General features: G+C 50.4%; 1 protein-coding gene and 1 non-coding gene across 5 annotated transcripts; both read right to left on the minus strand.

Annotated features, from left to right (window-relative positions):
• Positions 1-1,078: 1,078 nt before the first annotated feature.
• On the minus strand, positions 1,079-15,527 carry MON1A (MON1 homolog A, secretory trafficking associated). 4 transcript variants are annotated; one of them, XM_029244378.1, is made up of 7 exons: positions 15,125-15,353; positions 13,969-14,099; positions 5,393-5,532; positions 3,672-4,157; positions 2,329-3,094; positions 1,466-1,613; positions 1,088-1,365 (listed from the first exon to the last, which is right to left on the minus strand). In XM_029244378.1, the coding sequence occupies exons 3-7, from the start codon at positions 5,517-5,519 to the stop codon at positions 1,225-1,227; spliced, it is 1,668 nt and encodes a 555-aa protein (XP_029100211.1). In that variant the 5' UTR covers positions 5,520-5,532; positions 13,969-14,099; positions 15,125-15,353; the 3' UTR covers positions 1,088-1,224. The 4 variants fall into 4 exon arrangements, with proteins under 4 accessions (XP_029100210.1, XP_029100211.1, XP_029100213.1 ...); XM_029244377.1 differs by lacking the exon at positions 13,969-14,099 and having other exon boundaries at positions 1,079-1,365; positions 15,125-15,527; XM_029244380.1 differs by lacking the exons at positions 13,969-14,099; positions 15,125-15,353 and adding an exon at positions 9,698-9,780.
• LOC114908215 lies at positions 9,565-9,671 on the minus strand. The gene has a single exon (XR_003796906.1). It is a non-coding gene; the product is annotated as a U6 spliceosomal RNA (small nuclear RNA).
• Positions 15,528-17,034: the final 1,507 nt, after the last annotated feature.

The following is a 17,034-nucleotide window of genomic DNA, read 5'->3' on the forward strand; positions in this document are numbered from 1 at the left end:
CCATTTCCTGGGACAGTAAGTGACTCATTCCAGTGTATCCTTGGCCTATGCCACCTACAAAGACACATTTTCCAGCCTGGGTTGGTTTTAGTGGCACAGTATCTTGGTCCAGCACTCAGAGGCTGCATGAAGGTGATTCACTCTATAGTCTGAAGACCATATTCCATGGACACTATTCTCCCAAACACTTCCTAGGTCTTCTGTTTCCCTGGCCAGTGAGATGGTTCAGTTGTGGCATAACTAGGAGAGTCCCCAGCAGGGAGGTAGAACCTTTCTGCACTGTGCCTTGGGCTCTGTCCTAAGAAGGTCTCATGGTAGAGTGAATGGGGCTGGGCCTTCACTGCTGAGCCTCCTGGGATGTTCCTGGTGGCCCACGTAGGCTGGGCCATGCCAGGGAACAGGGTGACTGAAAAGGGCATCAGCCCTTCTTAGGGCAGGGTCCACTCCTGCCCCAGAGGTCAGCTGGGTCTTCTTTCAGGTCCTCTGGCTCACTCCTGGGGGCCATCCTGAGGAATGTGCTGGCTGGAGGTAGGGGAGCTGAGGTAGACAGCCTTCATGAGGAACCCTAAGCTGGAGTAGTTTCCCCAGAGGCCTACAGCTATAGTGAGGCTGGACTCTGAATTTGTGCTGAACACTGGGCCACCTCACCAAGGGCTCCCACCCATGCTCGGGCTCAGACTCTCTCCACTTGACTGTCCCTGTCTTACTCAGTTCAGCCCCTGCTGAACTACAGCAGTCCATTAAGCAGAGCCACAGTCAGGGATCCCAGGTGGTTGGGTGGTCCTTCAGGCCATGCAGCTGGGAATCCCACCTAGGAGTGACAGGGGAGGCACCAGGGGCTCAGACTGAGCATGGGGTGGGGCATTGCGGGAGGTTGGTCGTGGTGGGGAAGGCCAGTGGGGTCCTAGAGAACACTTTACACGTGGCAGGACTTCAGCTGAATGAAAACAGCCCCAGCCCAGGGGCCAACTCTGAGCACATGTGATGCTGTGCATGGGGAAGCATGGGCAGGGCCTAGGGAGGAGGATCCAGTGTCTGTGTGTGAGTGAGAGTGAAGGAAGCAGTGACAAGGCCCACAAGTGTCTTCCCCAAAGCACTTTAATGCACACACCAACCCACAGTCCCTGCCTGCTGCCTGGGCCAGAGAGGCCAGCCCCACCTGGAAGCTCCCATGGCTTCCACAGCCTGGTGTGCCTAGGAGGGCCGAGCCCACACAAATTCTCATCAGTATGTGAGGGGCGTGAGGATGAAGAGGCGGTCTTCTTCTTTGCGGATCCAGCGCATCAGTTTATGGATGGCACTGACGGCCGACGCCTTGGTTCCCAGGGGGCTGTAGCACATGTAGAGCTCAAAGGCGCCTGTCACCTGGAGGAAGGGGGCACAGGGTGGTCATCCAGATTAGACAACCCTCGTGGCCCTTGCCCAGGACCCCGATGAAGCCCAGCCCATCCCAGGGCTGCCTTACCCAAGCCAGGAGGTTCTCGTTGGGGCCCGTGTAGTAGATAGTCTTGAGTGGGCGGGAGGCATTGTGGGCGCGGCTGTGCAGGTACTGGTAGAGGCCCAGCAGCCGCTCCTGCTCCTCTTCACTGGTGTACGGGGCCTCGATCTCAGGGCTGGAGATGGGGGAGTAGGTTCGCAAAGGAATGACTTCCACTGGCTTCTCTGGAGATCCAGAAACACCTATTCCTAGCCAGGGAGACTCCACCATGGGTCCTACCCTCCAAATGCCCCCCCCACCCCAGGACAAGGCATTGTCTCCTCACCACTGAAGACTCCCCAGGACAAAGCTGGGCCCACCCAGACTGGAGCCCTGTTCTCCCCTCTCCCCCAAGTTCATGGCATCTTTGGTGACCCTCCCTTGGAAAAACCAATCTGGGTTTAGGTGTCCTAGACAGAGTGACAGGTCTGAGATGAAGGAAAAGTGAGCCAGGAACCTTCTGGACCAAAAAGGGGTAAAAGGAGGATAGAAGATGCCTCATCTGGCCCCAGCCCCTCTGCTGGAGGAGGAAGTGGAGGAGTTGTGCATCCTGGGCTGGACCAAACTGACCAAACAGAGGAGACCTCTGTTCCAGCTTCCTTCCCTGGGTGTATTGGGTATTTCAAGGCCTTATGGGAAATGACTGAAGTAGAGAGGTGTATGCTGATGGGGAGTAGGGTGATAGGGGGTTTGGGCCCCTGGTATCAGAGTCAAACAGACACAGCAGGTCGGTCCATTCCCAGAGGGGTCATCAGCTTCAGGACTGCAACAGAGCTCAGGCCCAACCGGCCGCCCGCCCCCCCACCACGCCCTTGTCTCCCCCAAGCAGTCTCCCCAAGGCCCTCCCTCACCTGGTGAAGAGTCCCGAGCTCTTTGACTTATAGAGGAAGTGGCGCAGGTCAGGGATGCCCACTTGGGAAACACTGTAGTAAGGTGTGCGCAGTGCCTCCCGCAGCACCAGGTGCGCTCCGCGCTTCCGCAGGCGCTCCTGAAAGCGGCGGCGGCAGTCAGACACTGCAAAGAAGTCCTCACGGTCGGTGGAGACGAGCAGCAGGCAGAGATCCGTGTCAGGCTCCAGGTAAGAGATGTGTGCGTGGAAGAAGCCGGCTGCGTTGAATTTGGGCAGGCACACGGGCGTCCAGGCCTCGCCCTCACGGAAGGACGAGGAGGAACTTATGAGGTTGAAGAGCAGGTGCAGGTCGATGGGGTGCAGGAATTGGTCCTTGCGGCGCACAAGCGCCACAAGCTGGTTGCGCGCCAGCAGGATGGAGAAGACGAGGCTGCGGGCGCGCGCCTGCTGCAGGCTGGCACTCACGACGTCGCGCACGGCCGCCGCCAAGGGCAGGCAGCGCGCCGCCCCCATCAGGAAACTGGGGTCTCGCGCCATAAGCTGCAGCAGGTTGTCCGTGATGCGCTCAGAGCCCGAGAGCAGGCGCCGCAGGTCATAGTTCTGCTTCTGCTGGAAGATGTGGCTCAGCTGCGCGCCCGTAAGAAGGCTCAGGATCTGGTAGTAGATGTAGAGCAACTCTTGCGCCAGTTCCTGTGCCGACTGCCGCGTGCGGGCCACCGCCACCAGCACCAGTGGGCTCCGGCGCACGAATACTACCTTGTAGCCATCTGATGGGACCGACGGATAGGGGTGGTGTCAGCTTCAGCCCTTCTCCGGAAAGCCCTCCCTGAATGGCCTGCCCTAGCACCCTCAGAGCCCTGCTTTTCCCGTGCAGCTTTCCACAATCTCTCCACCTCCCCTCAGAACGGTGCACACAGAGGCGGCTTCAGGATGAAAGAAAAACAGATGCCCATGGGCCCCCCTTTCCCCTTTCCTGCCACTTGTTTCACAGACTGGGACCAGCTAAAATGCAGGAAGCACTTCAGAAAGACACACATTCTTGGGCTAAGTGGCAAGAGCTGGGTGGGGCTCAAGACCTGGGATTTTTTTGGCCACCTCCCCCGGCTTCTCACCTTCTGCAAGGGCAAAGCCCATGTGCGAGCCACCTTTGGCCCCCACAACAGCCCTATGAGGCAGTCAGTGTTGTTTTCCCATGTTCAGATGAGGACCTGGGGCTCGGTGAGGTGGAGGGACTACCCTTGGTCACATAGCACATCCCAGCCCTCTAGTCCCTGGGAGTCCGAAACCTGGTATGGTCTCTCCTGGCCAGGGAGACCTCCTGGCACCCTCCTCCTGGTGGCTCACCTGCATGGATGGAACGGATGGCATTCTTGTCAGCCTCCAGGAAGGATACCAGGGCCACCATGACACCCATGGTGCTGGAAAGTGCCTCCTCTGACCCATAGCGGGAGTACACAGGCTTCCCCGCCTCGCTCAGCACGAAGACATGCTTCTGGTGCAGGCGCCATGCCTCAGCAGTCTCCTCCTCATCCCCTTCACCAGTGCCCTCTCTTGAGGGCTCTGTGGCTGGTCGCTCAGCTGCCCCTGGGGACTCCGGCCAGTCCTCAGAGCTTCCTGGAAGCATCTCCTCCTGCAGGTCTCGGGCGACACCTGTCAGCTGGGTGCTCAGCTCACTGAAGTCCTGGCTGATCTGGCGCATGTCTGTAGGCAGAGGTGGAGGACCACCAGCACCCTCCTTGGGGCTCTCCCCAGAAGCCACCCCATTCTCTGATTCAGTCAGGTCCTCATAGGAACGGGCATGGACGAACATGGCACCCTCCTGTCCGGCACCTGCCAGCCAAAAGCACTGGTGTTTAGAGCAGTAGCTTCTGGCAGACCACCTCACCAGCAAGGTGCCCAATACAGTACTCTGCCTGTCCTGATGAGGTAAGCCACTGTTCCTTCTGGCTACAAGTCATGCTTTGCTGTGACTTATAGCCCACCAGCCTCCTCCCCTCACCCTGGGAATAAGACCCCAACCCCTCAAGGCTGTGGTGGTAGCCAGTATCTGCCTGCCCCTCTCACTCTCACCTCACAGCCCTTCGTGCATCTGCTCTTTGGATATCCCCACCTACCTCAGGGCCTCTGCATCTCCTGTTCCCTCTGCATGGAAGGCACTCCCACCTCCTTGCATGCCAGCTCCCTGTCACACTTCAGCTCACAGCAAAGATGTTAGTTGTCCCTGTCACCTGACCCCCAAACCCAGGCACTCTATCATATCCCCCTCCTTGACTTCTCTTGGGGCACTTATCAGTTATTGCCCTTCTCCCCAACTGCAGTGGGGTTCCCCCTCATGGGCAGGAACCTGGTTTTTCCCTGCTGTGTTCCCAGCACCTCGCCCTGTGCCTGGAATACCTCCTGTGCTCAGCAAATCTCTCTCCCTGGGAGAAGGCTCCCTGACCCTGCACAGGGACCCATGGTTCCTAGCCCCCTCCACTGGAATGCTCTCACTAGCCTGTGGCTCCCCCAAGGCAGGGACCATGTCAGTTTTCCTTTACTGATTTTTTTTTGGACAGAAGAGTTCAAGAGATATGTTTTGAGTCTCTATTATGAGTTCAACACTGTACCAGGCATTGGGGATACAACAGCTCTGTGCTCAAAGAGCTCACAATCTTGTGGACAAGAAAGATGGGCAATACATACACACACAAATAAGACTACAAATTCACTAGTGTTCTGTGCAGAGCATGGTCAGAGCAGGCCTCTCTTGTGAGGAGGTGACATTTAAGTTGAGAGCTGAGAGAGAGAGAAGGAGCCAGGGAGGTACCTGTAGACACAGGAAATAGGAGAAGAGCCCACACTGGTGGCAAGACAGCACAGAGCAAGTGGCACAAAATGAAGTGGAGAGGAAGGCCAGATGCACACTGAGCCTGGATCCTTGCAGTATCCCCAGCACATGACAAATAGCTAACAAGTGAGTGAACACATGCATGAATGAGTGACAGTGAAAGAGTGGTTGGGAATCCCGATTGCCCTGGAGGCTGCTCTAGCTGTAAGCTGGCTGGGGCTGCGCACCCTGCCCATACCTGGCTCCATTCCCTGGGCCAGTCCTGGTGTGGGGCTCTCAGCTCTCTCCACACTCTGCCCATCAGAAGGAGCCAACGTGCCATCAGGGCCTTCGCTGCTTCTCTTCCTCTGCATGTCAGCAGCCATCCCTTGGGCTCTCCTGTGGGGCAAACAAAGGCATCATTGAGGGTAAGGGGGAAGGTGCTAGTGGCAGGATTCACTGGCATAATTAAGAGTGGTTAAGTACAGGAAAGTATCCCTCACCAGGACCCAGCTAACTCAAACCTCTGGGGAATGGGTTCTGAATATTCCCTTCTAAAGAAGCGTGCTGTTCTCTTTCTGATTATAAAAGAATGCATGGGGGACTTGCCTGGTGGTCCAGTGGTTGAGACTCTGTGCTCCCAATACAGGGGGCCCGGCTCAATCCCTGGTCAGGGAACTAGTTCCCGCATGCTGAAACTAAGAGTGGCATGCTGCAACTAAAAGATCCCTCATGCCACAACTAAAGATCCTGCATGCTGCAACTAAGACCCGGTGCAGCCAAAATAAATAAATAAATATACTTTTTTTTTTTTTTTTTTTTTTTGGCTGTTAGGTCTTCGTTGCTGCTTGTGGGCTTTCTCTAGTTGTGGTGAGCAGGGGTTAAGCTTCGTTGTGGTGCGCGGGCTTCTCATTGTGGTGGCTTCTCGTTGCGGAGCACGGGCTCTAGAGCGCAGGCTCAGTAGTTGTGGCGCACGGGCTTAGTTGCTCTGCGATCTTCAGGATCTTCCTGGACCAGGGATCAAACCCGTGCCCCTGCATTGGCAGGCGGATTCTTAACCACTGCGCCACCAGGGAAGTCCCTGTGTCGGGTCTTAGTTGCGGCACTCAAGCTTCTCTCTAGTTGTGGTGTGCAGGGTTTCTTTCTCTCTCTAGTTATGGCACACGGGCTTAGTTGCCCCGCGGCATGTGGGATCTTAGTTCCCTGACCAGGGATCGAACCTGCATCCCCTGCATTGGAAGGCGGATTCTTTACCCCTAGAAGTTCCAGGGAAGTCCCAGTCCCTATGTGGATTTTTATGTAATCCTGATCACTCTTCTCTGAGGCAGGCACTCTTGTCAGACAAGCTTTACATATGAAGAAACTGAAGCTGAGAGAGTGTAAGCACATTGTCCAATGTCACGACAGGAAAGAAGCGCTGGAGCTGGGAATTGAAACCATTCTGTATCCTGATATCTTCCACTGTACATCCTACCATGAACATTTCTCCATTCAAAACTGAGTTGACAAATCAGTTCTTTTTGATATTTAGACATTTACTATGAACAAAGTGAGTCAGAGTAAACAGGCCCAAGCCTTGCTTTTCTCCTTGCATTCTGTACCTTTTGAATTTGGCACCAGGGCTCACCTCTCCAGTTAAAAACAACTATGGACATGTCAGTTCTCAGTGCCCATTTGATGGACACTAAGGACAAACTCAGCCTGATCTCCCAGTCCTTCTGCAGCCTCAGGGCCAGGTGGAGGTGGCCAAGAGTGGATGTCAGGGATAACGAAGTTGGGTGGCTCTCTTGGGATCAGCCTCTAAGGTCCCTTAATGTCAGGCTGAAGGGTCTTCATTTGGCAGGCAACAAACAATCCATAGGAGAAGGGTTCCATCTGAGGCACTAACCCTTTAGGGAATAGAAATTTGGCTGGATGGGCTAGAAGGGCAGCAAAGACTAGTCAGAGACTCATGAGGAAGGCACTGCAGGCAGGCCAGGGGCCTGGGGGGGACTGGTGTTAGTGTGAGCAAAGCCGACTCTGTCCCTGCCCTCCTGGAGCAGAGTCCATAGGGAATAATTGAGGCTTGTCCCTTACTAGCTCTGTAACCTTGGGCAAATGACTCCACCCTGAGCCTGGCATGAAGTAGGTGCTCAAAAACATTCACGAGAAGAGTGATTTCAAAACAGTGTCACCAGCACTAACATTTGTGTGGCCCCCGCTTACCTGTGTCTAAGAACTCTCTCCGACCACAAGTTCCTAGCAGGCAGCTCCTGCAAGTGTACCCAAAGAATTGATTTTCAAGCTCTTCTGTCATCTTTGTTGTAAGCTATGGAATCCTTTCTTCAAATTAATCTTGTAAAGCAGTTCAATGTGCAAAACAGACAGAGAGGGAGGCAGGGCCAGAGACTGGCCTGATGGCCACGCCCCCACTGGTCCCGGAGCACCACAGAGTTAAGTGGGGGTTGGGTACCACTGGTCAACAGCATCACCCCACACAGAGTGCGCTTTGAATAATCTTCAAAGGAAGATTATTTGGGAGAACATCTACCTTTTGGGATTTTCTAGGCCACCAATCCTGTCCATCAGGACAATCAAGAGTGATGGTTCCCAGCGAGGGTCAGAGCCCAGAAGACCAAGGTGTGGTCCACCTTTTCTGATGAAGAGTAATTAAGAAGCTGCATGCCCTCAACAGGAACCTGGGGAGGCATCCAGAAAGGTCTCCTCTGAGACTGAGACCAAGAGGAGCAATCCAAAACAGGCCAAAACAGCCACCGCAACACCACGGAGCCCAGGGCAGTGGGTGCTAAGGAAACTAGGGCATGTCCAGATCTTGAGCAAGAAGACACAGGCCACATGAGAACCTTGAAGACCATTATTTTACAAGCTAACCTAAAAGCCCGGTTGGGGTCTGCATTGCTGTGTAAAGAGAAAGCGACCCCAGAGAGATGAGTCTGTCCATATACAGGCAGAGGGCAAGCTGCTACTGCCAGTCCTGGGGTTGTGGTCAGGGCTTCTGGACCTGGCTCCTTGGATGGAGGCCTGGATTGGTATGTGCTTTTTTCTGAGGAGAGGGTCCAGAACAATTACTTTAAATGGGAATGCCCTACATTTCTATGTGTACTCACTTTCCCACTCCCCTAGTGGAGAGCTTCACATCTTCTCTCTTCTCAAGCTTCCATCATCTTCTCCAATGCTCACCCTCAGCACTATCAGTGATAACCTTACCTTCTATTTCACTGACGACATGGAAGTCAGCAAAAGAGAACTTCCAAGATTCCCACTACCACCTCACCTCACCTGCCAGACTCTGCCTTCCTCCTTCTTACTAAAGATGAGCTGTCTGGGCTCCACTAACGCCTCCACTCCAGCCCCTCTCACCCATCCAAGCATATGGCTTCAGCAGCTGTCCCTCTCTCTCTCGGATCATCAGTGTCTCCTTCTCCCCTATTCATCACCAATATACTGATGTTTCTTCCATTTTCCAAACACCTTCCCTTAGATGTGTTTACTCTGTTATAATTCATTGAGCTGTACTTACGATTTGTGAACTTTATGTTTGTTTTATTTCAATTAAAACCTTAAAACAAACCTCGCCTTAACTCTACATTCCCCTCTAGGTACCACCCTATTTTTTTTTTTTTGCTGTCCTTTATAAAACAAACAAACAAACCTCAAAACAGTAAACAGTACTTGGAGTTTAATTAGTCACGTAAGCTAGGCTATGCTGTGTAACAAATGAGTGCCAAAATGGTAGAGGCTTTACACATAAAGGCTTTTTTTGTTTGTTTTGGCCATATCACATGGCTTGTGGGATTGAACTTGGGCTGCAGGCAATGGAAGTGCAGAGTCCTAACCACTGGACTGCCAGGGAATTCCCTAAAGGCTTTTTCTTTTTTTTTTTTTATTGCAAGCATTTTTTTATTGAGAAATAATCTATGTATAACATTAGATTAGTTTCAGGTCTACAACATAATGATTCAATATTTGTATATATTGCAAAATGGTCACCACCATGTGTCGTTAACATCCATCACCACACATAGTTACAAAATTTTTTTCTTGTGATGAGAACTTTTAATACCTACTCTTGTAGCAACTTTCAAATATACAAGCATTATTAATTATAGTCACTATGCTGTACATTACATCCTCAGGATTTATTTATTTTATAACTGGAAGTTTGTACCTTTTGACCACCTTCACAGATTTTGCAAGCATTTTTTAATAATCTCTAAAGGATAATATGTATTAAAATATTTACAAGTTCCTAATTTGACAGGCTGACTCCATTATATACAGCAGGGGTCCCCAACTCCCAGGCTGCGGACCTCTATCTGGGACGTGGGCTGTTAGGAAGTGGGCCGCACAGCAGGAGGTGAGCAGCGGGAGAGCGAACCTTCATCTGCCACCCCGCGCCACTCCCCATCACTCGCATTACCGCCTGAACCAAAAAATATGGAACGCTTCAGGAATTTGCATGTCATCCTTGCACAGGGGCCACGCTAATCTTCTCTGTATCGTTCCAATTTTAGTATATGTGCTGCCGAAGCGAGCACTAAAGGCTTATTTTTTGCTCACGTACTGTGGGTTTGGTAGCAATTCAGAGCAGCTCCCTCCGGGCAGTGATTCAGGAATCCAGGCTACTAGCATCTTATAGCTCTGCCGTCACCTGGCAATGGAAGACAGGGCTGGAGGGTCATGTCAGAACTCTTAAATACTTCAAAGTCCAGATTGGCCAGAACTAGTCATGTGGCCAGAGGGACTGGGAAATGTGGAGCGCTAAGGTGTCTCTCCACTTTTCCCATTCACACTTGAATCCATTCCAACTATTACTCCAGTAACACTGCTCCCTCAAGGTCTCCAGTGACCTCCAGGATCATCTCACTTCACTCAGCAGCCACAATGATTATTTCCTCTCTCTCAAAACACTTTCTTCTCTTGGCTTCTGGCACATCACTCTCCTTTCATGGTTCTCCTACCTCATGGACCACTCCTTCTAAGTTCTCTTTACAGTTCTTCTTACTGTGGAGGGACCAAGATTTCAGGTCCTGGATCTCTTTTCTGTCTTCATTCGATCCTTTGGTGACCTTATTCAGTCTCATGGTTTTAAATTTCACTGATAAATTAATGATTCCAAATTTTATTCACAGCCCTAATCTCTCTTCTGACTTCCAGAGGCACACACATTTAACTGTTTACTTGATGTCTGCCCTTGGATATCTTATAGTATCTCAAAGTTCTATGTCCAAAACTGAGTTCCTGATCATCCCCTTAAAAAGTTGTTCCTCTCAGAGTTTTCTCCATCTCAGTGAAAGACAATTTGATACTTCCAGTTATTTAGCAAAAAATCTTGGAGGCATCCCTTATGCCTCTCTTTTTCCCGTACCTCATATACCAAACCACCAGCAAATCTTGTCAGCTTTACTTCAGAATACAGGTACACCCAGCAAAATGTCTCTCATTAACCTTTGCCACATAGAATGCCTCTTGGTTTTTAATACACAGCTGTGGTAGCCAGCCTTCCAAATGGTCCCCAGTGATTCTCAACTCCCAGCATTCAAGTCTATATACTCCCATCCCACACTGAGCAGAACTAATCTATGTCACCAACAGGATAATGTGAAAATGACAATGTGTGACTTCTGAGGCTAGGTCATAAAAGACATAGTGGCTTCTGCTTTGTTCTCTTGGATCACTCTCTCTAGGTGCAGCCATCAGCCATCAGTTGTGAGGACACTCAAGCAGCCCTAAAGAGAGGAGCTCGCGGTAAGAAACTGAAACCTGAGAACAGCCAGTACCAATGTGCTAGTCATGTGAGCAAGCAGTCTTGGAAGCAAATCATCTAGCCCCAGTCATGCCTTTGAATGACTGCAATCTCACGAGAGACACTGGGCCTGAATCATCCAGCTAAGATGGTCCCAAATTCCTGACCCTCAGGAACTGCATGAGATAATAAATATTTATTATTGGTTTGAGCTGCTAAGTTTTGGGATAACTTGTTACACAGCAACAGATAACTAATACAACAAACTTGTACTGATTGAGCTTATGTTTACATAGAAAAAAACTATTATCAACACTTGATCTATATTTTTTAATAAAGGAATGTGCATTTAAAGCCTCAAATTACATTTCAAATAGAACTGATAGATCATTGAGTGCCAACAAAAGGGGTTTACTTACATCATGGCTATTTGCAGGTACTGAAAGAGGCCATGATGCTGTATCAAAGCAACACTGTTTGATCAGGAGGAAGTGTTTTAAGCATTTTGTATCCTAACATTATAATTTATTTGGCATGTATTAGGTATGTCTTTTCCTTGTGTTTTAGTGCCATTTTAGAAAATTGGGGATTTGGGGTTGATGAAGGAAGAATTATACTTTTTCCCATTTGAAATAATGGGGAAACACATAAATCAACTATACTTCAATAAAATGTTAAAAAAAAAAAGTGGGAAACAGATACTAAGTTAGTGATTCCAGACAGAATGTCCAACTTTCATGGAACAGATTACTGATGTTCCATGGGGAAATGCCCATATTCAGAATCTGACCACTTCTCATCACCTCCACCACTATCACATTGGTCCCAGTCAACATTATCTCTCTAGCAGATTGTTGCAAGTCTTTTTTTTTTTTAACATCTTTATTGGAGTATAATTGCTTTTCAATGTCGTGTTAGCTTCTGCTGCGTAACAAAGTGAATCAGCTATACATATACAAATATCCCCATATCCCCTCCTTCTTGCGTCTCCCTCCCACCCTCCCTATCCCACCCCTCTAGGTGGTCACAAAGCAGCAAGCTGATCTCCCTGTGCCATGTGGCTGCTTCCCACTAGCTATCTATTTTACATTTGGTAGTGTATATATGTCAATGCCACTCTCTCACTTCATCCTAGCTTACCCTTCCCCATCCCCGTGTCCTCAAGTCCATTCTCTACGTCTGTGTCTTTATTCCTGTCCTGCACCTAGGTTCATCAGAACCATTTTTTTTTTAGATTCCATATATATGTGTTAGCATATGGTATCTGTTTTTCTCTTTCTGACTTACTTCACTCTGTTTGACAGACTCTAGGTCCATCCACCTCACTACAAATAACTCAATTTTGTTTCTTTTTATGACTGAGTAATATTCCATTGTATATATGTGCCACATCTTTATCCATTCATCAGTCGATGAACACATGGGTCCTGGCTATTGTAAATGTCCTGGCTATTGTAAACAGTGCTGCAATGAACACTGTGGTACATGACTCTTTTTGAATTATGGTTTTCTCAGGGTATATGCCCAGTAGTGGGATTGCTGGGTCGTATGGTAGTTCTACTTTTTGGTTTTTTAAGGAACCTCCATACTGTTCTCCATAGTGGCTGTATCAATTTACATTCCCACCAACAGTATAAGAGGGTTCCCTTTCCTTCACACCCTCTCCAGCATTGCAACAGTCTTTTAACCAGTCTCCCCACTTCTGTCCTTGTCCCTGTACAGTCTATCCTTCTCACAGCACTCAAAGTGATCTGCTTGAGACAGAAGTCAAGTCACGTAGCTCCTTTGCTCACTAGTCTGTAATGGTCACACCTAACCCAGTGAGAAAGCCAATTTCCTCACAGTGGTGCACAAGAACCTCTCTGTCTACACGCACTGCACCCCACCCCCCAAATTACTTCTTCAACCTCATCTCCTATTCTTTCCCCTACTTGCTTTGCTTCAACCCAGCCACACTGACATTATGGCTTTCCTTGAGTATACTGTAAATGTAAATCCTGAGTATTCCTTCACTTCAGAACTTTGCTCTTGCTGAATTTTCTGCCTGGACCACACCTCCCTACTTTTCCCCCTGCCCCCCACCTCACCTATTCCACTACTTGGCCAAATATCTACATGACTCACTCTGTCACTTCCTTCAGGTTGCTGCTCAAGTGTTACCTTATCAGAGAGGCCTTCCTGGAATATCCTGGATTCTTATCTCCCTTGCCCTGCTTTATTTTTCTACATTGAAGGTAACCCTGTGAGCTGTCGCAAATTTCAGAATGTCAGCTCCATAAGCAGGACTTTAATTAACATTTGTCAGATAAATAACTTTGGAAGGGAGAAGATGAAAGATCCTCAGAGAACACCCAGCTCCAATGTAGCCTTGGGAGACTCCTGCCTGTAGGGAAGACTTAGTCCTTGGTAGTAGTTAAGTGTTCAGTAACAATGGCTCTGGAGTCAGAGGGGCCTGTATTAACCTGGCTTGGTTTTATAAATCTCAGCTTTCTCACCTATGAAATGAGGATGATGACAGCACTGATTCATTGGGTTGTGGAAGGATTAAATGAGATAATCCATGTAATTTGGTTACCCTAGCACAGAGTAGGTACATATACACTCAGCTGTCTTTAGCACATCATGATTATTCTTATTCAGACCATGTGTACCTGCACTTATACACAGATCCAGTAATCTCTGCCATGTAAATCAGTCCTTTGCGAGTTTGCTCATCCTGAGCCAGGCCCTTAGTGAGCAGGACGTGCTTCTGACCTCATGAAGCCAGGTGGGCTCTGGCCTGAAATGACCCATCTGTGATGCTGGGACAAAGAGATGCCTTTGGGCCTAGGGCTGAGAGTTCCTCCAGGCTAACTGGCTATTCATCCTGAAGTTTCAGGACAGACCTGTAACTTCCCTGCTGCTCCCAGAAGTCTCTCCCAAGCTGAACTCCTTTCTACCACATGTCCCTGCTCTGTGGCCTTGCGCCTCTGGCTCAAAGACCAAAACAAGGTCTACAGCAGCTTACCCCTGAGGGCCCACTACCCACTGATCCCAGTGGGATTTAGGTAACTGCGCCCAGCATGGCTGAGTACTACCCAACATGGTACCTGCATGTTGTGAGGGCAGGGTCAGCTGGCTGGGGCTAGTGGACATCTCCTTCCGAACAGTTCTCCAACCACCCGAAATCATGTAGTACCTCAATGTCTCCAAGGCAAGTATCGGGGTCCAGCCAAAAGCCCTGGTGAAGCAAACAGTTCTCTGGACATTTACACTGGAAACTAAGCAGGGAGGGTGAATGACTCATAGCAAAACCCACCCCAAACCCCATTGGAGCCATAACCTGTGTGGCTGAAGCTCTTGGGTGGCTGGGCCTGAAGCAGTTAAGCAAGAGAGGTCTCTTGGAACCAGTCCCAGATACTCCCTTGGGGCCCCTTCTCAGGCAGCCTCTCTAGAAGCCCCCAGGGCTTGCTATTTTCCCTAGAAGTGCTCTGCTGTGCCTTTGAGCAATGTCACCAAACAAGTTAGCTCAATCAGCCCTTCTGGTATGCCTCCCTCCTCTAGGTGCCTGGCCTGGAGAGAGGAAGGGCCTTGCAAGAACCCCTCCCTACTGGGTCCCTACCACTCTTGCTCCCTCTTCCTGCTTAGATAGTGTCCTATCCTGCCTTGACCCTTTGGTGAGTGGGCTATCTGGGAGGATGGTGCCAGGATGCATGGATGTGTGGCAGACAGGGTCCAGGTGAGGCTGTGCTGTAACTGCTTCAGCAGGATGCCTACTCCACGCTGAGAGTATAGCTTGGTACTTGTCACTGCTAGTGGTCACTCCCCTTTCTGACAAAGGCTGCTCACCCTCCCCAGCAAACTCGAGCCCAGAAAGTGTGGCTCAACAGGTGCAAGAGGCAGCTTGGTTATCTGAGCCAGGGCACCCTTGAAGGCAAAGTCCCAAGCCTCAAGACACTTTCAGGAGCTTCCTGCTCACCCCACAGTCAACCTCTGCCAGTCTCTGAGAGCACTCTGCTGGGCCGAATGTGTGTGCGTTGGGGCTACAGGACTTTGCCCTTCCAGCCGAAGGAAGAGTTCCAGGCCTCGCCTTTTGTATTCCCCAGCTGGGAACCGGCGAAGGGACCCCAGAGAGACCCAGTCCTTCTACCGCAAGTGGCAGCGTAGACTGCAGGGGCCCCCAGTCTTCAAGCCCCTCCCTTCAAAGATGACAGCTCTCCAGTCTCTCGGCGCCCCCAAGCCACGTGGGTTGGCAGTCGGACTCACCTGTTTCTCGGGGAGGGGGAAGGGGTCAGGAAGCACAGAGATTGCCGGTCACTGCCCTCTGCCGGACCCCCGGGAGGTCACGGGTGTCCGGCCGGGCCCGGACTGATGGTTCAGGTTCGCGGGACCACGGCCCCCTGCAGACACAGACATGGCCACAGCGCAGGCCACCGCTCCCTCCCACGGCCCCTTGCCTGGCTGCCGGCTCAGGAAGACAGCACTCGCCGGCCTCTGGCGGCTGAGGCCCGGCTCCAGTCGCTGGGCCTGGCCCTGCCCGCCCCGGTGTGCATTATGGGAAATGTAGTTCGCAGTGCGCGGCCGCCGCGAGGTGGGGCGGGGCGCCAGGTCCCGGCAGAGACCTGGGCGGGGCCTGACCCGGGTCAGCGGTGGCATCATCCCGCACCGCCTTTTACAGGGTCCCGGCCAAACTCAGGCACCTCCCCAAACCCAAAGCCTGGGGTGGGCCGCAGGCCCAGACTCCCTAGCTCCTCCGCCCGACCCAACAAGAGGTTTATTTAAAGCGAAAGAAAGAGACTATGGCATTGTTTCCTCCACTAATTGTGGAAGGACAGTGCAAGTTTGGGGGCTGGATAAATGTCATTAGTGGACTCGGCCACACTGACTGTAAAGGATGTAGGCACACCAACTGCTGCTAAAGGAACACCCTTTTATTTTTTTTACATTTTTTTTTTAATAAATTTATTTATTTTTGGCTGCATTGGGTCTTCGTTGCTGTGCGCGGGCTTTCTCTAGTTGCGGTGAGTGGGCTTCTCATTGCAGTGGCTTCTCTTGTTGCGGAGCACAGGCTCTAGGCACACGGATTTCAGGGGTTGTGGCTCACTGGCTCTAGAGCACAGGCTCAGGAGTTGTGGTGCACAGGCTTAATTGCTCCACGGCATGTGGGATCTTCCCGGACCAGGGCTCGAACCCGTGTCCCCTGCATTGGCAGGTGGATTCTTAACCACTGTGCCACCAGGGAAGTCCCAGAACATCCTTTTAGGCACGTTTTCATATATCAGTATGAATCTCTAGAATGTAGCTCTCAACTCTGCACATAGAATGACCTGGGGAACTTTTAAAAAAAGATGAATGCCTGGATACCACCTCTAGAAAAAAACAGGAAAACATAAAATCAACAAGTTTACTTTTGGAGAGTAGTTTAAAGAAATAAAATTAGGGATTAACAACAATACTGCTCATGTTTTCTCTGAAGCAATTAAATCACTTAAGAGCCTCATGGTTAATTCACCCAACAGTTCAGGGATGAAGGAAAAAGTATGAAGTCACTCCTTTGATTCTCTCTGCTGCTCCAAACACCCCAATGCAGTGTTCTGTCTCCGTCTCAGTCCTACACCGGAATTGAGGGAGAGCTCTGCCCCTGGGCTTTTCTCATAGTCTCAGACAGCTGCCACTTGGAGCCTACCTCCACAACACTGGACTGTGACTGACATTGTGACAAAGCTGTGGCCTTTTGCCGGAGATGGCTTTGCACAGGACTTAGACCTTCGCACATAGTTTAAGGGGAGCTTTCTCCTCCCTTTTACTGATAGTTAAGAACATGTGAGAAAATGCCGAATTCCTTAACTATCTTTTCCCCTGGGAAGGAGAGAGGAGTCTCTCCCAGTCTCCACAGGTCACTCAGTATTTTCTCTCCTTACTAGCTCAGCAGGACAGGCTCCTACCCTTAGAGTAAATAGCATTTATATAGTTTTACTCTCATTAATCCTGCCATATTACATTATGAGAGTTCAAGCCAAGAAGGTCTCATATTCTCTGGTTGATACAGAAATATCCTGGCTACATTCCATTAACCAGAAGCTGCAGCCCATAGAATTGATCCCTATAGAAGACAAATTTAAAGTTTTTTTAACATACCTAACCAATCTCCTCAACAGTCTCCACGTGACCTCAGG

Source organism: Monodon monoceros, unplaced genomic scaffold (assembly GCF_005190385.1).
Source record: "Monodon monoceros isolate NGI ecotype Baffin Bay Population unplaced genomic scaffold, NGI_Narwhal_1 Super_Scaffold_3, whole genome shotgun sequence".
Classification (NCBI taxonomy): Eukaryota; Metazoa; Chordata; class Mammalia; order Artiodactyla; family Monodontidae; genus Monodon; species Monodon monoceros.

Bases quoted from the DNA above. Each gene is read 5' to 3' on its own strand.
- MON1A (XM_029244380.1), bottom strand. From the start codon at position 9,765: ATGCTAGTAGCCTGGATTCCTGAATCACTGCCCGGAGGGAGCTGCTCT. The intron at 4,158-5,392 runs GTATGGGCAGGG...TTTGGCTGGCAG, and splicing joins GGCCCAGGGAATGGAGCCAG to GTGCCGGACAGGAGGGTGCC. The intron at 1,614-2,328 runs GTGAGGGAGGGC...CCCCATCTCCAG, and splicing joins AGCTCGGGACTCTTCACCAG to CCCTGAGATCGAGGCCCCGT.